The sequence below is a fragment of the Grampus griseus genome, assembly GCF_964374135.1.
Source record: "Grampus griseus genome assembly, chromosome: Y".
NCBI classification, from domain to species: Eukaryota; Metazoa; Chordata; class Mammalia; order Artiodactyla; family Delphinidae; genus Grampus; species Grampus griseus.
Window position 1 is genome coordinate 5,880,525 of NC_139016.1, and position 12,773 is coordinate 5,893,297.

At 44.1% G+C, this 12,773-nt stretch overlaps 1 protein-coding gene across 1 annotated transcript in view; it reads right to left on the reverse strand.

Moving 5' to 3' along the window:
- The window catches only part of LOC309817761 (anosmin-1), a 187,024-nt gene that overhangs the window by 16,842 nt on the left and 157,409 nt on the right, over positions 1 to 12,773 (reverse strand). The window contains exons 7-8 of the mRNA XM_082647042.1: positions 11,579 to 11,784; positions 8,328 to 8,472 (exon numbers count right to left, since the gene is read on the reverse strand). Coding sequence (XP_082503168.1) covers positions 8,328 to 8,472; positions 11,579 to 11,784 — 351 coding nt within the window. The remainder of the gene's footprint in view (positions 1 to 8,327; positions 8,473 to 11,578; positions 11,785 to 12,773) is intronic.

A 12,773-nucleotide genomic window follows, 5' to 3' on the forward strand; every position in this document is an offset into this window, starting at 1 on the left:
TGAATGCAGAGAAATGCTGACCTGCAGTGAATCAGGAGAAGGAAAGGAAAACTGAGGACCCAGAAGAAAAAGTACATCGACTGTGTACTTCTCCTTACCGGGGTGTGCCTGTCAAACCATCCATGCAATGGATCTGACTCAAAGGAATGGGATAGTTACATTAGTTGGTAGTTACATTTTAGTTTAAATAATTCAAATGAATGTTTGGATAACTCTGACATTTATTAGGTTAAGGATTCTGCACCCAATAGCACTGTGTGTATGAGGGGTTCCCCATACCACCGATTCTCAGACCCCAGCGGGGTGTCCTACAGTTCAACTCAGTTGTGACAGTTTCTACCTGCAGACAGCATCAGATCCCACAGGGTAAGGGCTCAGTGCTGCAAGACTGCGCCCCCCGCCCGCTTCAGATGCGAGTCACGAGTCCAGGTTGGCAGCAGTGCTTCTGATGACCTGCTGTAGATGGGGGGGTTCCAGAGACCCCTTCCTCAGATTCAAATAACTTGCAAGAGCAATTCACAGAACTCAGAGAAAAATTTTACTTGATAGATTACCCGTTTATAATAAAAGGATATAACTCAGCAACCTAAGTGTCCATCGACAGAGGAATGGATAAAGATGCAGTACATATATACAGTGGAATACTACTCAGCCATCAAAAAGAATGAAATAATGCCATTTACAGCCACATGGATGCCCCTAGAGATGATCATACTGAGTGAAGTAAGTCAGACGGAGAAAGATAAATATCATATGGTATCACTTAGATGTGGCATCTAAAATACGACAGAAATGAACTTATCTACAAAACAGAAACATACTCACAGACATAGAGAACAAACTTATGGTTACCACAGGGGAAAGGGGGGAAGCAGAAGGATAAATTAGGAGTTTGAGATTAAAATATACACACTACTCTATATAGAAGAGATAACCGACAAGCACCTGGTGTATAGCAGAGGGAAATATACTCAATATTTTGTAATAACCTATAATGGAAAATAATCTGAACAAGAATAGGTGCATGTGTATAACTGAATCACTGTGCTGTATACCTGAAACTAACACAACACTGTAAATCAACTATACTTCAATTTAAAAAAAGAAACAACACAAAACCACAGACAACAGTAACAAAAAAGACTGTTCTAGGGATGAGGATCTATAACGTAGAAAAACTTGTATAGAAATGTTCACATCAGTATTGCTTGTCATGTAAGCCCATATTTAGCTCACGTAAACAAGAACATCTGTCTTCAAAGTTTATCATGCCTAAGCATAAAATTTGATTTGGATATATGAAAAGTGAGTGGGAAAAGAAGGATCTAAGTCAGGAAGAGGCAGATGGAAGCGATGCACACGGCAGGGTGTGGGGAAAGGGGGCGGAGCTTCCACGTCTGAGGGTCTAAGGGAGCCCCTCCCCCAGCATGCGTTCACCACCACGGAAGCTCTCTGAACCCCGTCTTTCTGAATTTTTACAGAGGCGTCATCACACAGGCGTGCTGATTAAATTACTAGCCGCTGATGGCAAACCTCCGTCCTCAGCTCGCAGGTGGAGGTGGGCGTTCTGGGGGCCAGGAATGTGCCGAGACCGGATAGCAAGAGGCGCTGCTTCCCAGCCTGCAGACGCCAGCGCAGCGAGCCTGGAGCCCAGAGGAGGGCCTGGGACGCGGAGCCCTCAGAAGGCTCCGCCCCCAAACGCATCCCTTTCTTGACACCACCCGGCGGTTAAAGAATCCTGCTGCTTACACCTAAAGCATGTTTCTTTTAAAGAATTAAAGGCTTCAGATTTTCACAAGCCCGTTTATGCTTCTAATTCCTTGAAGAACCTGTGATGGGAAGAAGTCGCCAGCAGACTACCAAGACAGTTTAGAAAACCGTGTTTAATCTCTCTGTAAATTGTCTTCCTGCTGTCTTTTATATGCCATGGAAACATTCATTTCTCATTACAGACGTAAGGACGTGTGAATATATATATATATATATATATATACACACACACACACACACACATATGTATATATCTCAAGACTGAATCTTTCCTGCTTTATTGAATATTTCCAGCACAGACACGCATGGACATGCCCCATCCCCCATGTAGGGACAGACGTGACAGTTCAGTCCTGGGAGGACGTCCTTGACTCGGAGTGTGTCCTCCACTTTCAGCAGGAAACAAAAATGGAATAAAATTCATTCCTTCACATTCTGAAGAGGTATGAGGTCTGATTTATTTATACTCTTTAATACTCCTGAAAGTTAAAAGAATTGAGTGACTATGCTATTTCTCCAGATGTCAAAACTCTGATTACCTTTTCAGATTGAGAGATTCAGAGTATTTTCTCTCCACTCCATTTTTATTTTGGAGAGCTGGAAGCATATTCCAGTTGCATGAGGCAACTATAAAAAACATTTGGAATCTGTCAACCCTGGAAATACTCCTCCTACCTCCAAAAAAGCAAGTTACATTTCCATTAAAGATAGTATTATGTCTTTCCTCCTTCAAGGGACCCTTTTATAAAACTATGAACATTCAGGCTTTGCTTGCATCGAAATATTTATCATTAATACACCTGGCACCCCGCAGACCTGGAAAAATATAATTCAAAAAATAATTTATATGCTGACATTTACTACACTCATTCCTATAAAATATAATTTCCCTTGTTTATACTATAAAGTTGTAGTTATTCCTTACTTCTAGTTGCTTCATGATGAAATATAGTGTTCTTGTAAAAGTCATATACTAGTGTTTACGAGATGATAGATCAACATTGGGTTATAAAGAACATCCTGACACGTATTCAGCTATATCCTGCCTCATCCTTTGTAAAACAGTCTCTTCTGTCGGCTACGCTGACACCCAAATAACATGTATCATGACAGGTACTTTGCACTATCACTTCTTATTTTATTTTTCTGAATCCGCAGGACAGGCATCAGTTAATCCTAGCATAAAGTGGCCTTTGGTAGGTTAACTGTCACGTCTCTTTATTGGTCAGGTAAAACGTTACCTCATTGTACAAGATGATTAGAAAGTGACCGTAACACTCGGCACCAGCGTCTTGCGGGAACAGGAGTTGGTTGCATGCGCAGGTAAGAGCGGGAACAACTGACTGGTTTGCTTTCACAGGAGTTCCTGAAGCAGTGCTACAGGCCACGCCTAGGCTTCTGGAGCACTTGGGCTCTGACGGCTGCCGTGGGCACACAGGCGGACAGTCCCTTTTCTCTGACCTAGATGAGACCTTAGTTGAGCGGATGTACTTTCCAAGGGATAGGTCTAGACCCCACAGACTGGAATCTGTCGTGTGCAAAAGGAAGGACGCTTCCACCGGAGATTCCAGAGGACAGGGGAAGACACTCAGGGGTGAAGGACAGATGTGTTTGTATCTGGGGGGATCTGAGTGGCTCACTGAGAGGGAAGAATTCAGTCTATGTGATGCCTAATGGCTTAAAGTGAGAGAGAAGGGTTTGTAATCATACCCGAGAGGAAGGGAGAGGGAGCTAATTAAAGAGGATCTCACCAGGTGTGTGTGGGGAGATGCCCCAGGAAGAAGGAGAAAGCCCTAGATGTGCTCTGGAGACCCAGAGTCTGTAACAGTTGTGTCTGTGGGCTGGACCATGAAGAGATTCTCGATGACATGACTTCAACAATGGCAAGCCAAGGCTGGGTTTTCCTCTCCTTGTTCTTGGTTGTGGGCAGAAACACATATTAAATTATGGGAGTTTGCAATCCCATACCAGTCTCCAATGGGGAAGGAATGTTGTTTACTGGAAAAGCCAGGAGACTAAAAGGCAAACTTATTTTACACAGTAGAGGAAATCCCCACCACCAATAGAAAAAAAAAAATGGGTCTTAGGAGAAGCAGAGGTTTAAAGGGTTTTGGTTTGAGAAGACATTTGGGGAGGAAAACATGGGAAAGCAATAAAGGATGAGATCTGTGGAGACTTGCAAAGAGAAGACGTAGGTGACAGTCTTGAGAGTGGAACTCAGGAGAGTAACCTGTGATATGGTTAATATTTTCTAAAGAATATTTTGCCAGCTGTCTACAAAATGGATATTTAAGAACGAGTGGAGACAAATATTAATTAGGAGATTACTTTATAAGAAAGGTGACAATGGGCTGAACAAGGGCAAGACTTGGACAGATCCCACACAGAATCTGAAATTAGAGTCAAAAGGACTTCCTAATGAACTGGATTTCTGAAGAGAAAGCAAAGTGAAGCCTGGCGAATGACCTCTGTGGACGGCTTGAACAGAAGGGGGAACGGTGGGAACTTCGGGGGCAGGAGAGCCTGGAGAGGAACGGGTGTGAGAGGGAAGTGAAGAGCTTGGTTTGCGGGTGTTGCATTCGAAGTACCTGTTGGCCATCCCAGGGGAGGTGCTGAGCACATACCTCTGCTTTCAGGGAGCATCAGCTGGGAGACACAGGGTGGCCTTCGCACGTGGACGGTTATGACACCCACGGGAGTCACTGACGTCTCCCAGGGAGGGAACTGACCCCCCCTCCACTCCCCACCCCCAAGCTGATTCTCTGCACAAATGATGCTCTCTTCCAACTCTGCGCTTGTGTGGGGTGACACGCTGTGTCCCACGGAGCACCCATCCTTCAGGACCCAGGAGGAGCGCTGTGCTCTTGGTTCCCACCGCCATGTCTGTCCGTCTGCACCATGCTTCCCTGCAGCTCTGTGTGCAACAGACTGGTCTCTGTGTAATCATGTTGACATGTTTCTCTCCCAAATTCAACAGTAGGCGCTTTGAAGGCAGAGATGGAAATGTGTCCGGTGCTGCAGTAATGTGTGTATGAGTGTGTCTGCACATGTATATGTACGCATGTGCGTATATACAGAACATATATACACATATAAATACATGGTACACATACACTATATAACGTACAGTCTATGCAGTATATATCCTACAGTGTACGTATCTTTATACTATAATACAGTGTACAGTGATATAAGGTAGTAATTATCCCCATCATTAGACACAGTTTGCTGAATGAACGGAGGACTGCATTAAAGAAATCAATGAATGGTGCAAATGTAAGTTGCAGCCACTATGGAAAACAGTATGGAGGTTCCTCGGGAAACTAAAACTAGAGTTGCCATGTTATCCAGCAATCCCACTCCTGGGCATATATCCGGACAGAACTGTAATTCAAAAAGATACCTGCACCCCTATATTCACAGCAGCGCTATTTACAATAGATAAGACATGGAAGCAACCTAAGTGTCCATCAACAGATGAATGGATAAAGAAGATGTGGTGCATATATACAATGGCATACTACTCAGCCATAAAAATGAATGAAATAATGCCATTTGCAGCAACATGGAGGGACCTAGAGATTATCATACTAAGTGAAGTCAGAAAGAGAAATACCAAGTGATATCACCTGTATGCAGAATCTAAAATATGACTCACATGAACCTATCTAGGAAACAAAAACAGACTCGCAGACATAGAGAATAGACTTGCGGTGGCCAAGGGGGAGCAGAGGTGGGGGAGGGGTGGATTGGGAGTTTGGGATTAGCAGATGCAACCTATTATATATAGGATGGATAGAAAACAAGGTCCTACCCTATAGTACAGGGAACTATATTCAATATCCTGTGATAAACCATAATGGGAAAGGACATGAAAAAATAGATATGTATAACTGAGTCACTCTGCTGTGCACCAGAAATGAAACACAATATTGTAAACCAACTATACTTCAGTAGAATTAAAAAAGAAAGAAAAGAAAAGAAAAAGAAATTGAGAGGCATCTTCCCCCAACCCTCCCACCTCCCACCACCATTGAATTATAATCTCTGGGCATGGTGCCCTACCACTACCATTTTTACAGACAACTCTCTAGTTGACCATAATGTGCAGCCAGGCTAAAGAAAAAATGACTTGGAGCAACTAAGCTATTGAGACCCTACACGTGTGGTATACATTGTCCAACGAACATAAGGATTTTCTGGCCCTGTTTCGTCACACCTATAACACTAGTATTGACTTACGCCTCATTCTTCCTCTCAGCTGGAAGCTGTCTCTAACGCATGACATCTTGCCTTTAACATGCCACGTGCTCCATAAGTGCTGTCACAGATATTACTAAATCTGACTCTAAAATTACTCTTGAAACTGATTCATAATCATATAACGGACATATTGGGCCTCTTTACAAAGTGTAAGATTGGACCTCCCTAAGAACAGTCAGGCTGAAATTAGGCACACAAATTAATGCTGTTAAAACTGAATTGTGTAACGCTGGTTTTAACCAACAAGGACCTACTGTATAGTGCAGGGAACTCTGCTCAGTAGTCTGTAATAACCTAAATGGGAAAAGAATTTGAAAAAGAATAGATACGGGTATATATATATATATAACTAAATCACTTTGCTGTACACCTGAAACTAACACAACATTGTTAATCAACTATACTCCAATATAAAATAAAAATTTTAAAGATCAAAAAAAGGGCTTCCCTGGTGGCGCAGTGGTTGAGAGTCCACCTCCCAATGCAGGGGACACGGGTTCGTGCCCCGGTCCGGGAAGATCCCACATGCCACGGAGCGGCTGGGCCCGTGAGCCATGGCCGCTGAGCCTGCACGTCCGGAGCCTGTGCTCTGCAACGGGAGAGGCCACGACAGTGAGAGGCCCGCGTACCGCAAAAAAAAAAAAAAAAAAGATCCAAAAAAGATACACGCGCCCCTATGTTCATAGCAGCACAGTCACAGCACAGCACAGCCAAGACATGGAAACAACCTAAATGCCCATCGACGGAGGAATGGATAAAAAGAAGACGTGGTACATATGTACAATGGAATGCTACTCAGCCATCAAAAAGAATGAAATCATGCCGTTTGCAGCAACATGGATGGACCTAGAGAGGATCATACTAAGCGAAGTCAGTCAGAAAGAGAAAGACAAATATCTTATGATATCACTTACATGTGGAACCTAAAATATGACACAGATGAACCTATCTATGAAACAGAAACAGACTCACGGACATAGAGAACACAGTTGTGGTTGCCAAGGGGGAGGGCATTGGGGGAGGGATGGAGTGGGAGTCTGGGGTTAGTAGATGCAAACTATTACATAGAGAATGGATAAACAACAAGGTCCTCCTGCAGAGCACAGGGCACTATATTCAATCTCCTGGGATAAACCATAATGGAAAAGAATATATATATATATATGTGTGTGTGTGTGTATATGTGTGTGTGCATAACTGAGTCACTTTGCTGTACAGCAGAAATTAACACTAAATCAACTCTGCTTCAATAAAATATATTGATAAAAAAATCAGTGAAGTTACTAAACACATAGAAATGTTTCCATGAGAATTTTTATGTAAAAGTTGTACTGTATGCAAACTTATACATAGAAACAGTAGACTTTTCAAATCCATTTCATCTCCAAGAGGACTACTTCTCAAATAGGTAGGAAGCTCTGTTTCTAGAACTATTTTGAAAGCATCATTTCAAATGGACCTGCTCGTTTGGATCCTATTGTTTCCCAGGTGGTAGAAGATAATTATGGGCAATCCCTGCGTCTGACAGTGCAGAGCCAGCCTTGCCTTTCCTAAATTCAACAAGCTTGTCACACCTTCCGTGTCTGACCAGGCCCCGTCCCGGGATGAAAGGCAGATCCCACGGGACCCTGCGAGCCTGGGGAAGCAGGACCCGCGGAGACCCCTGGCGGCCTCTCTTGGGCTCGCCTTCTATCTGCCCGTCCCCAGATCCCTGGCCAGGAGCTTCCCCACAGCTCTTCTCACCAGTCCCCACCTCTGAGCAAAGCCGGAAACTCCACGTAAGGCATTTTCCAGCTCAGAGGTGAGTGTCTCATAAGACTCTCCCCTTGCTTTGCTCAGTTCATGGCAAACGGACTAGTTTAGAACCACTGGCAACAAGGAAGCGGGTATGGGAATGATTTAGTCACTGCCCCCAGTGGAGAAGTAGGTAGCCTTTTGCAGTAATTGTGACCACTGTGTAAAACCAGGAGAAAAGAAAAAAGGGCATGTCGCATTTTTAGGAGGGAAGCAACAGTTTCTAACAGTTAACTGTGCGGACCCTCCTTAAAAACAAGTACGCATACGCACAAGGACCCCAAATCATGGAAGTATAAACATTTGTTCGAGTGAGACACCCTTTCTTCTTAAACTTCCATTATAACGCCAAAATACTGCACATAAAACTTAGGATAAAAATCCTAAGAAAAACTCAAAGGTAAAATTTGTACACATCCTAGTTCAAAGGACATATTTACATGTATGAAGACTCTCCATGTAAAGACTGCAAATAGGAAAAAGGAACTCGAAGCACTTACTGCTGTGGACGGCGTGTGCGGACGTGAACTGGAGGGAGACCTTGGCGCTCTTGAGGCGCGTCTGGCCCCAGTAGGTGACAGCCTGCAGCTCTACTGTGTAGTCGCAGTCGGGCTGCAGTGGCTCCAGGGTCACAGAATTCTGAGACTGCAGGTGGAGGGAACACACACAGATTCTGTTACAAGCCGCCCTGCCTCTGAGCTTCCCTGCACAGCTGCTGTGTCCTTGTGAAGCACACCAGCTCCTCTCTGATGTCTGCCCGGACTATCTGAGATCACAGATCGTTCTACATCTTTAGCATATGAAAATCCGCTTTTACCGTGGATCAAAATCAATGTCATACAAAAAGCACAAACACGTTGTTTTTGAAATTGTATTCCTAATCCCATTATTGGATGCTTTCCGGTAGCAGGAAAATGAATAATTCTGTCCCCTCACTCCTTACTAGATACCACCTTACAGAGAGAAGAAAGCTATAAAGATGAAGAATTCGCATTCCCTGTATTTCTCTGATTTTATCCTAAATCTTCTATGAGTAAATTTCCACCAAAAGTTGTAAGGAAAAATCAACCTGACAAAATGCTTAAAGCACTTTTTTATGGCTTGCAGGTATAATAACAAAGCCCCTACAAGTGCTTGGAATTAAGAGAAATAAGGTTGTTGTCTTAGAATTCAAACATTCATCAAAATATAGTACCTGTGATATCACATGGCCCTACATGGTCTAACTGGTGGTATTAACATCTATGAAGGGAAGAATGTGTCCATCACTAATGCGGCACCAGACGTCAGGCAGTCAGTAAGTAGCACGTGCCTTCCCACAGAGAGTAGGCCAGTTGCATGCGTGCATCGGGCTACAGGAAGGTATCGTCATCTGAAATTGTCAAATACGGAATCACATAGGCCCGTCCCTTGTTTAAATACCTCAATGACCTGTCGGAATTCTCCGCGCCATTTTGGGTCACGTGAGATCTCTTTTCAGGGAGAGAACACGATTTCCATGGGCGTTTCAGAACCGTGAGCACAACGCTCCCTGTAAATTCATAGTTTGGCACCTTTACATGATTCAGGCTTTTGAGGGGTCAGTTATCAGAGCTCGGCCACCTTCCAGCAGGGCGGCTCTGGACGGCTGAAAGGACTGCGCTTCCAGAAGTGGGGGCCGAGAGGCAGGCTCTGGGCCGTGGTCCCTGTTCCCAGGTGAGGCTGGGCCGCCTCTCAGCCACACCCACCGTGGTACTAACCGTGCCTCGTCGTGCCCTTTCTGCCTTTTACCTACAGGATGTCTATGAACTACCAACTCCCAATTCTTTTTAGTTAGGGTTTCTTGTTATGTTCTGTGTCACTCTTCCTAAACTATTATCTTCAAACAAGGAAAACAGAATTCACTTTTGAAAGAGCATTTCCTTGAAAATCCCCACTCCTCTTAGTTTTCACGGATATTAGGATGGACTCTTAGGAAATGAAAAGACATTGATCCCCAAGAAGAAAATTTCACAATTTCTCATGTTTTTCAACATGTTTCCAGTTCCTGATCGTAATTCTCAGTTGGTCAAATTTTAATACTGAGAACTTTAATGAGTCCCAAGCTTGCCTCTTGTGGATCCAGAAAAACACGTCACTCGTAAGATAGTGACCTATGACTAAGGCTCTCTAGGCCTGTTCACAATTATAATTAAATTCACAGTTCATTTTTTTTTTTTTTTTTGCAGTGTGCGGGCTTTTCACTGTTGTGCCCTCTCCCGTTGCAGAGCACAGGCTCCGGACGCGCAGGCTCAGCGGCCATGGCTCACGGGCCCAGCCGTTCCGCGGCATGTGGGATCTTCCCGGACCGGGGCACGAACCCGCGTCCCCTGCATCGGCAGGCGGACTCTCAACCACTGCGCCACCAGGGAAGCCCCGCAGTTCATTTTTTATTTATCTAATTGACATATACTGAAAGTAAATTGCAAACTTCCCTACTAATCCTTGATGCTGTTTGGTTATTAAGGGCATGTCAGGGGCAGGGGGCTGTCGGCATTTCATCACATCACTTTTTGCTTTCCATCCCTGTGACTGCACAACTTTATCTCTTTCAGCACTTTCTGTGAGATAACACACATTACCAATGGTCACTTGTTGCAAAGTCCTACAAAATAAAAGCTGGAACTGTCAGAATGTTCCTTGAAAATAAAACCAAAACAGTATCACAGCTCAATATCGGTGATATGGACCTGTGGAGACATGTTTTATAATTCTCAATGGCACAGATACTGGAATCTTCAGTGCAAAAAAAAAAAAAAAAAAAAGTCTTGGTGTCCTTCTAAAGCACTTTCAAACATTTATTTATTTACGGAATTCAACCTTATGAATTAGGGGAAAAGGTGTTAAGTTTTATAACAATGAGATAAAGGAATGTATACTAAAAGGACACCACTCATTTTTATGCATTAAGCATTTCATATGATGCAAAATGTTCAGTGTTATAGAGATCTCATTGCATAAAACAGTTCAGTGAAGATTTTATTTCTTGGCATGTGGAAAATAAGCCATTCCAAGTTCTTTTAATCAATAAGAAAAGCATATTGTCAGACATGCATTTTCTAAACTGTCTGCTGTCGCACTGATTAGATTATAGATGGGTGCCCCTTACGATACACAACAGATAAAGCCCGTGAACATTTACTCTTCAGTTTACAAGGGTCTCTTTAGAAAAAAAGAGACCTAAATGTCGAGGACATTTTGAATTGTCTCGTTTTCAATGGCTAGACAGGTTAAGATGGAGCCTTTTTTTTTTTTTTTTGCGGTACACAGGCCTCTCACTGTCATGGCCTCTCCCACTGCAGAGCATAGGCTCCGGACGCGCAGGCTCAGCGGCCACGGCTCACGGGCCCAGCCGCTCCGTGGCATGTGGGATCTTCCCGGACTGGGGCACGAACCCGCGTCCCCTGCACCGGCAGGCGGACTCTCAACCACTGCGCCACCAGGGAAGCCCAAGATGGAGACATTTTTGTTCCTCTGATTTCCGGTGTGGTACCAGCCATTTGGATCTGAGTAAGTCAACAGACTGAACTCAACTGTTGTCACCTAAAGTGTGCACGGCTGAACGGCTGGCCTGGTCCTCTGTTTTCTGAACTTCCTCGTTCAAAGGGGAGGGATGGGAACCTGTCCCTCATCCGTCCCTCTTGTGGCTCAGCAGAGGCCACTCTCAGACCAGGTGCCTGAGTTCAAACACCACTGCGAGGAGATGGGCCTCTTCCCCCTGGTTCTCACTCACCCCACCCGTGGTCTTTCTCCTCTTCTTCTTCGTTGGCACAAGTGACTTGCCGCTGACCGTCCAGCTCCAGAAAACTTTGTAGTGATGCACTGGGATGTCTGGTTCCTCGGGGAGATCCCAAACGATCGTCACAGTCACGCTTCCGTCACTGTTGATGGTGGAGTTTGCAAGCCGGAGGTTGGCTGGGGCCGGTGGTGCAGATGGATCTGAAATCCCAGGAGAAAGACACAAGGGCCCAGGATGACCACAAAAGCGCATCGCCTCTGTACATGTAATGACTACAGGGTCGATGCAGGAAGACTGCCCTTGATGTGGAGAATAGCTGAAGATAAGCACTAAGGAAGATCCCCTTCTTAAGCCTCAAACTGAAAAACAACCTATAGAACAGTAAGAGCAATGTGTTTGGGCCATATTTGTAATCTAGGCATTTCCATACCACTACAACACAGCCAAATTTTCACTGTACCGAAATGGATAAAGTTCTGTAAAACATGGTCAAATTCCATGTAGGTTGGTTGGCATTAAATAGGTCAGCAAGGTTGAAATGCCTTTGAAAATTCTGAAAAGAAAAGGCAGAAATCTAGGACCAGCTCATTCGAATAACTGTTTTCACCCGAGCGGTCCTGGAGCTTTAGATCCTTCAATCAAAAGTTAAGGGTGACGTGAAAACATCAGCAAAAACAAACCATTCATTTTTTCGCCACATTACAAAGTGGATGACAGACGGGTAACATTTCTATAGTTTCACCACTTCTAGTTTGTCGCATAAGCCAAAACCGTCTCAGCTGTCAGGAGAGAGATTAGGTTCTGGAATGATTTCTCTACAAACCTCCATTTGAAATCTATATACGAAGATGACTAAGTACGTGTAAAGCTGAGGGTCTTTCCTTCATTTTTTTGCCACAAATGGAGCCAGCCGCTCACCACAAATGATTTACAGATGGTTTTGTTTTAAGACGCCTGCCCGGAAAAATGCTGTCAATAATTCTAATTCTAATACCATCTGCATCAGAGGGGCAAAGAAGCGCTATCTAACTCCATATAAACAAAGAAGACTGGCGGAAAATAGCCATGGTTTTACCCTTGGGATGGTTTGTGTTTCAGGGATGATGGAAGCATGAATTATTTTTTAAAACTCTGTTGCTCTTCTGTAAGATAGATAAGTTTTGGAGGTGTGGTGGGCTGTGTCATTTTT